The sequence below is a fragment of the Ursus arctos genome, unplaced genomic scaffold (assembly GCF_023065955.2).
Source record: "Ursus arctos isolate Adak ecotype North America unplaced genomic scaffold, UrsArc2.0 scaffold_34, whole genome shotgun sequence".
NCBI classification, from domain to species: domain Eukaryota; kingdom Metazoa; phylum Chordata; class Mammalia; order Carnivora; family Ursidae; genus Ursus; species Ursus arctos.
The window spans coordinates 22,374,763-22,387,312 of record NW_026623030.1 but is presented as its reverse complement, the minus strand read 5'-3'; the positions used below and the strand labels follow the sequence as shown (position 1 = coordinate 22,387,312).

The 12,550-nt window shown below is 41.1% G+C and overlaps 1 protein-coding gene across 2 annotated transcripts in view; it reads right to left on the bottom strand.

The window, feature by feature from the left end:
* Nucleotides 1–12,550, bottom strand: part of BRAP (BRCA1 associated protein) — a 101,560-nt gene that overhangs the window by 14,590 nt on the left and 74,420 nt on the right. For both annotated transcript variants that reach the window (XM_057306075.1, XM_026514891.4), the window contains 5 exons: nucleotides 11,692–11,853; nucleotides 10,788–10,986; nucleotides 9,315–9,504; nucleotides 4,046–4,159; nucleotides 1,982–2,130 (listed from right to left, as the gene is read on the bottom strand). In XM_057306075.1, the coding sequence (XP_057162058.1) occupies nucleotides 1,982–2,130; nucleotides 4,046–4,159; nucleotides 9,315–9,504; nucleotides 10,788–10,986; nucleotides 11,692–11,845 (806 nt within the window). In that variant the 5' untranslated portion in view covers nucleotides 11,846–11,853. The remainder of the gene's footprint in view (nucleotides 1–1,981; nucleotides 2,131–4,045; nucleotides 4,160–9,314; nucleotides 9,505–10,787; nucleotides 10,987–11,691; nucleotides 11,854–12,550) is intronic.

The window sequence follows — 12,550 nt, the reverse complement described above, 5'->3', positions numbered from 1 at the left end:
CTATGACATACCATCTCATTGATTAAGAGATAATTAACAGTTTATTAAATGCTTCCTTCTCCTTAAAAATTACTTTCGAGTTGTCATCTTATTTTCCTGAGGAGTATTTGGGGAAAACGTCCCAGAATGTCCTCCGAGATCTCATCTGTCAAAAAACTACCCTTCAAGACTGCATACCAATGCTGCCTCCTCCATGCAGCCCTTCTTGACTACCCCCAATGGGGAAGCCATCTCTATTTCCCTCCGATTTCTACTTTGAATTGTATGCACCTATGTAAGCTCCCTTAGCTGACCGAACTTCCTTGGGGAGGATCTATGTTTGATTCTCTCCCATCAGCACCCAGCACTATATGGTGCATGTAACTGAGGCTCAAAACATATTTGTGGAAGGAACTGTGTTTCTGACGCTAGCCGCCAGGTTGAATTCTAGTCCCAGTTCTGGCCTTCTCTGCAGGACACTTTGAACATGCTATTTTTTCATTTCTGGGTCTGTTACCTCCTCTGTAAAATGAGGAGGCTGGACAATATGGTCCCCTGAGCAAACTTCCAGCATTAAAAATGCTATGCTTCTGGGGCAGTTAACCTGCACTGAGAGTAAAACTGGAGTGGCAGGGAACAAAGAAGTGTCCAAAACGTAAACGCTGTAGAAGACGGACACAAGACACAGATAAACACTTTATGGAATGCCTACATCAGAGTGTGGCTTTATTCAAGGCAAATTTAAACCTGGACAATTCTTTGACGAGCCCCCACATGATACCCCAGAACTGACTGAAGACACTCTAGAACTGGGGCAAGATTCTCATCAAGCTAAACAGGCTAGAGAAAACCCAGGGTTTATTTGTCTGCTCAGGAATGTTTTCTGAGCTCCTACTACGTGCCAGGTCTCCTGCTAAGTGTGAGGGCACAGTAGTGAGCAAGCCAGACAAGGTCCCTGCTCTGTGAAAGCTGGCATTCTTCTGGTCACTTGGGGGTAGACAACGGATTCCTGTGGATGTATGTTCACCTTCCTAATTTCTGGGCTTTGACATGTGATCTTTCCTTCCCATGCACACCCCTGCCCTCATACTGCCTTCTCTCAGGTCCCCCCCTTCCCTGGCTAATGCCTCTTCATCCCCCCGAGACTGAACTTCTTAGGCAGCCCTGGCTATATCAGGGCCCTCGTTCTCCAGTTGTAATGCTGCACACTGCTCCTTTGTAACCCCTGTTATGGCCACGACTGCATATTTATCTGTGTGATTATTTGATTCTGTGTCTTCCGCTCTGTAGTGGGAGACCCAGGCCAGCATCTGATTTACTCTTCTAGCTAAGTCCTACAGCACAGTTTACAAAGGGAGGAACAACCCTTGATTTAAAGAAACAAAAACCAAGGTACAGCTTTCATCTCAGTTCTTTGCCTGTGCAATGCCACCCTGCAAATAAGGCCTCTACTACAGCAGGAAACAGGAGAGTGTAGGCATATGGGTGCTTCATACTTAGCGACTGCTATTATTACTGGCCACTCAGCCATCAACAACATGCTAAATCTGAAATATTAGGCTACCATAGCCCAAATGGTAAGAAAACCAAAGTAAACGGTAAACATCAAGGGCAGGTGAAAAATGAAATTTTAGACCTAGATTTCATTTGGGTAGAAGAGCCTCAAAGATCGGCTTTACCTTTTTTTTCTTTTCTTTTTTCCCCCCCCTCATTCTCTGGTTCTTGGAAGCAAACAATTCATGCTGCTTTTGGAAATCCCACATAGATTCTGAATCAGGATACTAAGAAGGACGTGGTCTAAGAATGCTGACTGATTCCCACATGAACTGAGGCAAGTGAAGAAAAATGGAAGGCTCTTCCGTGTGACCTCTTCACTATCATGGCGCCCAGGTGTATGAAGTCAAGCACTTGGAATGGTTCATTTTTGGTGGTGGCTATTTTCAATTCTGGCAAAGGGTCATAACGGGCTTTGACAGGGTGGGGGACTCGCTCCTACACTCACGTGGTATCATCCCAACGCTGCAGGCACTGGCTGTGGAAGCTGTGGTTACATAACGTGGTGAGGATGCCGTTCACGGACTCGTCCATGCGCTCCAGACACACTGTGCACTTGGGGAGCTCGGTCAGGTCCATCACGGGGAGGCTGGCGCCCTACAGGGAAACACCTCACATAAGCCTAACTCTTCATCCATGGTTCAAATATACGTGTTCTTAACACTAGTTTTCCTGCTGCTTTTTGACTCCTGGCAGGATGTTCTCAACATTTTTGCTCTGTGCAAATAACTTAAATTGGTAAGATTTTCATCCATACAACAAATATTAATTGAGCACCTTCTATATTCCCGGCGCTGTGCAAGGCACTAGGGACAGGATGGTGAATAATCCAACAAAGATCCATGCCCTCACGGAGCTGGTACTCTGGAAAGGGAGACTGCTATCAAGGGCTTAGCAGAGAATCTGAAGTGTTACCAGACTCCTGGCTCTAATTCTACGGCTCTGTAACTATATTAGAACACAAATGAATAAAAGCAGAACAGGAATGGAACAGAATGATTTTTCCACGGAGTAAGTTAAAACTTAACACTTCCTACTAAGTGATAATAGTATCAACAACACTGATTTATTCATTCATTTAACACACACTATTGAGTCCTTGTTTTGTGTGCCAGACACTCTTCTAGGTGTAGCACAATGGTGAGCAAAACAGATTCGCTAAGTCCAAAACAACAAAGGCAGGCCTTATCCTCATAGAGCTTATCATCTGCTAGAGAGAGACAAAAGTCAAATTTTTTAAATGACCAGTGGTCATAAGTGCTATGAAGGAAAAGTATAGGAAGCTATAACAGGGTGTGAAAGAGGGGGCATGATGGTCTGTGGTCAAGAAAGGTACCCCCTGTCCCTCCCCAAGACAGGGACGTCTGACTTGAGTCCTGGCAGCTGTAAAATGAGCAGGAATTACTGAAGCAAAGGTGGGGAGGTGTGCACATAATGACACGCTGAGAAAAGTCACCTTAGGGGCACCTGGGTGGCTCAGCCGTTAAGCGTCTGCCTTCGGCTCAGGTCATGATCCCAGGGTCCTGGGATCGAGCCCCGCGTCGGGCTTCCTGCTTAGCAGGGAGTCTGCTTCTCCCTCTCCCACTCCCCTTGCTTGTGTTCCCTCTCTCACTGTCTCTCTCTGTCAAATAAATAAATAAAATCTTAAAAAAAAAAAAGTCACATTAATCTATGGTCCCCGAAGAGTAGCTGTTCACAGGAACTCTCTCATGAAGCCATGCTCATTTAGAGAAGAGAATCTCTAAAACTAGCACAAAGGAAGCTGGATTTTATCATTTGTCAATTTTTATTTTACCCAATCTAATGACAGAACAGTCAAACCAGAACTGATTTCCATCAAGCAGATTTCAAAGTAAAAAGACCTTTAGGTCTGCTCTCAAAGAAAGAAAACCTTAAAACTATAACAGAGCTGCTAAATCTACACTTTATAGAATGATTTAAGCGAACACATTTTGTAGGAAAAGGTCCCACGGAAGGTGGCAAATCAGAGCAATTATAGAATGTTATCCAAACAGAATTAAAAATTAGGAGAGGGCTCAAGGGTTGATATTTAAGTAAAAATGCTTCTTTTAGGTTCTAGGCCATGTTTCATGGACCTGGAATAGATGAACACTCAATTTCGATAACAGATAATTTTTTTTAAACACTTTGGGATACTTTTAAAAAACTGAGATAAACATTTAATATAAAATCTGCCATATTTAAAGTGTTCAATTCAGTGGGTTTCAGTATATTCACAAGGTCATACAACCCTCACCAGTAATTCTAGAACATCCCTGTCACCCCAAAAAGAAATCTTGTACTCACTGCAGTCACTCCTCATTTCTCTCCTTCTCTTCCCCCAGCCCCTGGCAACCAGTAATCTGCCTTCTGTCTCCATGGATTGGCATACTCTGGACATTTCCACAGATACCTTAACATTCAACCTTATGACATTCACATATGTGTACGTGTGTGTGTGTGTGTGTGTGTGTGTACACACACAAAAACCGGAAGAATGATGCACACTTACATCTTCAGATTTCAGGACTTCAGCCCTTTCCACATACACCAGCTGGCAAACATCATCTTCTATCGAGTTGAACTGGCGGCCATTGCACGCCATATAGAAACTATCTGCATCGGCCTAGGTATACCAATGGAGAAAAGGAAAAAATTAAGAGAAATATCCTGAAAATGTGCTTTTTATTCAAGATGCATAGCTTCAATTATTCTCTGCATCAGCATTTAAAATTTATACTCAGAGGAGAGAAAGCAACAGCCAGAAGTACCATCTAAGGAAGCACGTTCCTTAGGTGTGTCAAACTCTGGAACTCCACACCCCGAGTGTCTACAATGTTTCCCGAGACACGAGAGTCTCACTTAAAGCAGCAGAAGCCGCTGACATGCGACACGCGGACAGCTAATACAACTTTAATATTCAACCAGCAAGGGTCATCATTTCCCTTGATAGCAATATTTTTTCCTCGAATCAGCACTTTCTCAGCAGCTGAAAGCAAACGCTTATTTTTGCAAAGCTTAGAACTCAATCGTAACTGACAATTGTTAGGGAAGATTTCTTTTCAAAAACATCACCATCAATGTTAGAGAGAATAAAGGACTAGAGGTACTGGTATGGCGTGAAAAGCCAACTCCTCTTCTTCAATAAACCAAATAATAATAATACATCATAGATAAGGAGGTTTTAAACAATGTAGTGTGTAGTATCAAAAGCAAAATCCTTGGCCAAGATCAAGAGGTCCAAGATGAACCAGCCTTTAAAATACTAAAGGTCTTATTCCTTGGAGTGGAAAACAGGATCAGGGGAAACAGTCCCCTGTAGATAAAACTGTAAAGGCACCTGTGCATTTGTGAATACGAACACAAGCAAATCCGACCTTCTAGTATAGCCTTAGTAGAAAATTACAAACACGTGATTCCAGTTTTTAAACTCAGCAATTTTGAGAGGCAGCTGGGAGGCCAAGGTTTGTCTAGATTTCACTCCCACGTGGACATTAACCCAAATACAGGAAGTTGTGTGCTTTGGCCCTACCAGTGTAGACAAGCTGCATGGGGGGGCGGGGGGAAGGAAGGATGTTCTGCAAAAGGACATGCCACGCTGTCAACCTCTAGGAAGGGTTTCAAGTCCGTACCAGGCAAAAATAGTCTTGCCTGTCTACCCCCATAGGATTCTGAACCTTACAGCAAAAGCTTGTGAGCTTCTCCATAGCTTTTAATTTCACTCCAATGATGTAATTCAAGTGTGGATTCTTGATTATTTATATTTTCTTAATATGACCAGATGAGCTAAGCAGCTGAGGGAAGATGATCAATTCTGAACAGTTTTGTTTTGTTTTGGAGGGTGAGGATGGGAGCTTCCTTTTCAGGAAACAACCTGTATTGGGTACAGTGCATTTTAACTTCAAAATGTTAAGAGCCAGTTAATAAATCTCTCTTTAAAAAAAAAAAAATATATATATATATATCTTTATATATATAAAGATATATATATATATTTAAAGATTTTATTTATTTATTTGACAGAGATAGAGACAGCCAGAGAGAGAGGGAACACAAGCAGGGGGAGTGGGAGAGGAAGAAGCAGGCTCACAGGGGAGGAGCCTGATGTGGGGCTCAATCCCAGAACGCCGGGATCACGCCCTGAGCCGAAGGCAGACGCCCAACCGCTGTGCAACCCAGGCGCCCCAATAAATCTCTTTAATACTAAGCCACCTAAATTGGCTTCCCCCGTTCTCCAAGAGCAATGAAATGCTCTGGATGAGGAAGCAGCACAGTGAGCAAATGGATTTGCATCCTGAGGGAAGTGACTACCCAGAAATAAGGCCACGAGGAGCTGGCTGCACCTGTCCCAGCTCAGGAAAGGGAGACCCCTCCTCAGACCTCCAGCTCTGTAAATGCTTGCTAAGTGAGCACACTTCCTCGGAGGAAGGGACAAAGTCTGTGATACTGAGCAGACGACAAAATCTACTCAACACCAGATAAATGGTTCTTTTCTTGGGAGAGTTGTTTATCTATGACAAAGAAATGCAGTTTTTGAACACATGGATTTCTTTCTTTAAAATCTTGGTATTGGAAATGTAGCTTGTCTGAGTATTTACTGAGCACCCAGCATCTGCCAGGCACTATGCTACGTGCTAGGACCAGAGGAGAGAACAAAATACACATGGTTCCTACTTCAACCCACCACTGAAATGAACAAAAGCCTGAAGCTAACTGCAAAAAACACAGAAGAAACAGCTCTTTTATTTAAAATGCTTACATTGTATAGAGCCCACCATTTTAAGAAACCCTGCTTTTGTTTTTTGGTTTTTTTTTTTTTTTGAATCTTTTGTTCTAACTGTCCTCTTCCCAGGATAAACTCAGAAAAAGAAAAATCCTTTATGATCAAGGTTCCTTTACTGTCACAGTAATCAACTATAATCTCGAGAACATGTTTTTACTTCTCAAAAAAGGGGTCTCTTGGACTGTCCTAAGCATGAGAGTGAAAGTGAGCCCACACACTCTACTGAGAGGTTCTCTCTCCTTTTTTGTCCCCAAGAAGTACAAAACTGAACCCCCTCTTGCCTTCCTGCATCCTTATGAATTATAAATTCCTTACCCAAAGACTAAGTTTCCTAAGGGTCACAGTACCACTGTGTAAGCGGATCACATTAGAACACCTACAGCATAAAGCTGAAGCCAACAGAAAGTCCAGAGCTTATAGGAGATACAGAGAAGGAATACCCTTAATAAAAATTCTCTGGTGAAAAAAAGAGAAGAAAGAGAAAACAGTCAGCTGCCTAGGCTATGGAGTCAAGCTGCATGGGTTTGAAATTTAACTCAGACACTTATTAGCTGTGTGGCTTTGGCGAGTGACTTATCCATGCTTGTTTACTCAATTATAAAAGTGAAAGTAACAACACCTACCTCACAGAATTGTTGCAAGGACTCAAGGAGCCAATGCATGAAAAGCACTTAATAGACCTGGCATCTAGTTGAGTGCTCAATAGCTGGTACCTATTGGAGCCTATTTTTTTCATTAGGGCCCAGTATTAATTTAATAACTTCAAGTCTTATACTAGGAGGGTGTTTTTAGACCTCAGAAAACCCCTGATAGGATAAGCTTCAGACCCTAAGATCCAGCATTAGCAATAAATAAGACAAATCATGATTCCTAGGTCAAGGGTTCTATCCCCATGGGGAAGAGCTCGCACACTGTTTCATAGTCTCAAAACTAACATCTGTGAACTTGTACAACCTGCACTTGGTCAAAAGACAGAGGTAGAGGGACTGCAGGAGTACAAAGAAAATCCTTGAACAGTAACAGAAAATTGCCACAGCATTACCTGCATACTACAAAAGGTGGCCCTTGCTACAGTTTGTGGGTTTAGCAGAGTTTAAGCTATTTAAAAAGTCTAATATGCTCTTAAACATTTTCCCCCAATGTTTTTTTAATTTAAGTTCAATTAGCAAACTTAAAATACATCATTAGTTTCTGATGTAATGTTCAATGATTCATTATCCCCAATCTGTTTCAATGTCTTTTCCTGTGTTACTTGCTGACTGCCCTTAATTGTTGAGTAGAAGCTATAACTAAAATATTGCCATTACACAATTTCTTGCCAAGCGATTATCTCCCTTCCCCATACTTTTATCCACTCCTACTGGAAAAAGAGTATGCCCTAGGATTAAAAGTGAGGGCTCAAATCCCAGCTCAGTCACTGAGGGCAAATCACTAACCTCTCTGCAGTCAGTTTCCTCATTTGTAAAACAAGGATAATAACATACTTACTTACTTCAAAGGGTTGTAGTGAGGAGTACATGAGATAATGCACATTAAGCACTTAGCAGAGAGTGGCAGAGCATAAGCAGTCAGTAAGATTGCAAATTATCGTCATTATCCTTGTTATTACATGTGCTACCAGACTTAAAAGGTACCACTTGCCCACTGTTTGCCAAGCTCCTCAGTGACCTTGGAAGGTCTCTTGACAGTCAGTGAACACAGCTGTTCAAGTGCTTTTCCATTCTCATTGTCAACTTGTGAAGTCTAAGTCTGCGTGCAGGAAAGTTCAAACATATTTTAAATGTCTCACCTCAACAGTGGGGTATTTTGTAAAGGTTAAAGATAGCAATTGTGTACCCTCTTATACACAGAACGCTACACTAGGGTTCCCTTTCTGTGGTCCATGGAATAGGCACAAACATAATCCAACTCTCACTTCTATTAATTTCCTCCCCGTGGCCATGAGTGACTGCTCTTGCTGTCAATTCTAGATTTCTGCAAGGAGGGAGATGACAAGTGGGCCTCGTGCCATGGGCTCCCTTTCACCCACGAATCTTGGTAACCAGTCAGAGGCAATGGCAAATGATGCAAAGACACACCCGCTCTTTGCCAATCTGCAAGCTAGACCTGTTTATCTGGGCCGCATTCAGGAAGGCTGCTCTCCAAGGAGGTGAGAAAGAAGTCATTTTTGACAAAGCTGCATTTCAAAACCTAATGAATGGACAAATGTAACAGCCCATCAAAAAAAAAAAACAACAACAAATCAAAACCTACAGATAGGATGGCTCTTTAACAGCCTGGGTAATCGCGAAAGCTTATCTCACTCTCATATTCATACAGAAATACGTGTACCATTAAGAATGAATACGTAAAACCAAGAGACTATCTTCCTAACATCTTTAGAACTGAGGCACATGGAAAATGTTGCTTAATGTGACAAGTGAAATGAAACGAATGTCGAAACCTTCTTATATAAAAAAGTATTTGTAATAACATGCGAGTAATTTTAAAAACTGAAAATATCACCATCCTTTCACTGTTTCTGTCTCTTCAGTCAGAACTCTTAAAGCATCTTTAATATGTCAAGGAACGTCCCCAAATCCCTCACCACCAAAATTAAAAGTATAAAAGGGATCTTATTTTCTAAAATGTGCCAAAGAATGTCTCTTAAAAAGAGAATGAGAGAAGCAGGGGCACAGTGTTAAAAGGGCAGATAATAACATGGCATCAATTTCAGAAAGTTTGGGGACTACTACTCTACTGGAATAGTTACTACTGGATAACCAAACACAACTCTAGATTTCACACCCGATCCACTTTATAAAAACATTATGGGTACGAATTAGCATTGTGTGTCTGCTAACGAATTTAGAAAGATTTCTAGACTTACAACAATACCCTAGAAGACAGGTATATCAAGAATCGTAAGTGCAAAATGTAAATCACACACAGCTAGCATCACACAGTTTCAAAAACACAGTTTCTGTGGCAAAGAGATTTTTAATATCTTAACTTTTACCTGTGCACTAAACTTTATCAGCACCATATATTGATTTGGAGTAGAGTCTCTGATGATTTTCATTTGTTCAATTACTTCATTAAATGGGGCGACAAACTTCATAAGGTCATGACTGGTCATTGTAGCAGGGACTGTGAGAATACACAGCATGGCACTGCGCCTCACATCTTCTTTTAAGGCGGTCATCTTACTAATAAGACAATAATTAGACTGTCTTGAATGGATGAGGTATGGTTAGTTCAGACAACACTAATTAGACAACTTTTATGTCCAAGAAAATAGAAAAAAATAAACCTTGTTATATTTCACAGATTGATTTAAACAGAGTGTTACAATACCTGAAAACACACACAACCAGGTTAATGCAGAGTACCTTCAACATGTCTGCGATGGAGCTTAAGGTACACCGTGCAGTGGTCCTGATGACACGCACCACTGAAATTTTCAACCTTCAGTTAAAGGCTTATTACGGTTATAAATCTGCTGTTTGTGTTTTATTCTCATTAGCTTTTCAATAATAATCTCTCATTAGGTAACTCAGAAGCACTATTCTGTTTTTCCTTTTTTTTTTTTCCTTAAGTTTTAAAATCACTATTCTGGAAGTTAAAGAAAACTGCTCCCACAAAGGCACAGAAGCAGCCAGTGTATGGTTCAAACTACAAGTTAATGGGCACCTCTAACTATGTACTTCTCTCAAGGGGTCTAGAAGAGGAGTGTTCTAAATATAAGAGAGAGAATTCAGAACTATGAAGATGTGACTCTGAAGATTACAGAAATTGTTGTTGGGTTGGAATAGCTGGAATAGAGGAAAAAGAAAAAACCTCCCACAACGCAATTTGCTTTTGAAATGCTGTAAACTTAATCCAACAGGTGTGATCCCAAAAGGCGACCTGACTATTCACTGTTTCCCGGTGGGGACCTAGCAAATATGTTAGGAGGACAGGCTTTGAAGAGATCAGCTACCAATTATCGGAGGGGCTGATGACCCAGCTTATAGATTACCCAGCCAAATGCTTCCTCTCCTTTGGCTTCTTTTAAGTTTTGTGTGGACCACAAAAAAGGGTAAAAGAGATGATGAAACTGTAGTCCATTAACTGACTTGACAGCTTCTTTAGTAAACATTTGAGGGGATCTGAGACTGCAGTGATGTTATAAATCATTTATAATGTTTTTTTTTTCCTTTTTAATCTTCCTCCCTTTTAATTTCCCAGTCATCTTACATGCCTACCTTCTCATGGAATATTTTCTTAGGTATTTTCTCAAGTGTATGTACATGTTTCTTTTCTAAGAAGCTTTGACCCAATCTATAAGATTAACCAAATGTAAAACATCTAAGAATTCTCTAACACACAATATATGAAAAATACTATCCTTCTGAAGCTTAAAATACCCACTGCTCTTCAGGGCAAGAAATTTTTCACCGCCCTGAGACAAAAAAACAGACCAATTCAAAAGGAAAAGGATTTTTCTTACTTTGTCTTGTATAGATGCATAATACCATGAACTATTTCAACTGATGGGTTTCCACTAAAGAACGAAATCTGGTCTGGAAGCTGTTTGGATGGAGAATCGGGAGCAGCGTTTATGCATTCTATACTTTGATCTTTACTTCTCTGTGCAGTGGGAGATGCTTCTGAAGACTTCCTTTCTTCCATTGTGGTTTTCAGCTCATCTTTCACAAATCAAAAATTAGCAGATTATAAACTGATAGGAAATATGTGGAAGGATTCTAATTAGGTTAAAATTTTGAGTCAGAAAAATAAACTTCAACAGAGAAATTGTAATGTATTGCATTAAGAACTATATTTACAGAACAGCCAAGTTTTCAGGGGCACCTAAACTTGAAAGTACTCTTTGCCCCACAAAAATTTCATTAATACCCACAGAAACTTGAGGATGGGTCTTACATTTGGCAGTATGATAATAAAAGCAGGTGTTTTCCATCATGGGACTCCTAAATGGGACATTCAGGGCAATTAATTTGGAAAACCAAACCTACCAGTTCTGATCACCTCCATGCTGAAGATATAGTACACAGTCAGTCTCTGGGTTGGAGTGAGCTGGCAGAGAGTGTGTGTGTGTGTGTGTGGGGGGGGGGACACAACATGCTTATCTGGATTCATTCGTGATCTGCCACTAACCTAGATGGTAGGTAGCTCTCCTCACTGAATAAAGTTGTCAACCTACCTAGTTAGTATTAATTTAGGAGAAATATTTGGAGACACTGAAATGTGGCTTGACAATTTCATGTAAGACACACAGGTAGTGAAAGATAAAAGTATGTTAGAGGTCAAAATCATGGGCTCATGGAATAACATGTATAAGACAGGCAACCAGGGGCTTATGTTACATGAGTCTGGGGTTTTAGAAAGCATACCTGGATTGGACTTCATGGTCTCAATGATCACATCTGTCATTTCTCGACGGCCAAGATGCTGATGTATGATTGCTGCTTTCTCCCCTGGTGACTTCCCTTCTAAAGAGGCCACAGCTGAAGCTAGCGTCTTCTTTTTGATCTCCTCATCAGACATTTCCCCGGCTAGGGAACACATGAATGATTAATATATGATAATAACACAAGCTCTTCTCCACTTTCAATGTATCCATCCATAAGCTTCCCTTTTCTCTCTGCTGCCCTCCCCCAAGATAATAAGATGCTTTGCATCTCTCACTCACCTCTGGGGCTCCTCAGTGCCCAGCAGATAGTCAATAAACACCCAGTGCAATAAATTCAGAAATGCGGGGTTGTTCTAGTGAAATCATGCACTTTATTTTTTTTTTTAAAGATTTTATTTATTTGACAGAGATAGAGACAGCCAGCGAGAGAGGGAACACAAGCAGGGGGAGTGGGAGAGGAAGAAGCAGGCTCATAGCAGAGGAGCCTGATGTGGGGCTCGATCCCATAACGCCAGGATCACGCCCTGAGCCAAAGGCAGACGCTTAACCGCTGTGCCACCCAGGCGCCCCGAAATCATGCACTTTAAAGCAAATCAATGAGAATAAGAGCTTTAGAGAAGGTGCAACAGTGATTATGTCCGTGTTGAACCAACATTTTAAGTAGTCTCTGGTAAAGTGAAACTGTGTTGAGTCCCAAATGGAGGTCTCAAGTTCATCAATAAAAATTTCAAAAACCTTTAGCAGTAGTGCTCTTAAACACCCTGGGTTAGCCTCATGCCATGAATCATACCATGAAAATCTGTGATCACGGTCTTAAATCAATGAAACACACAAAAATG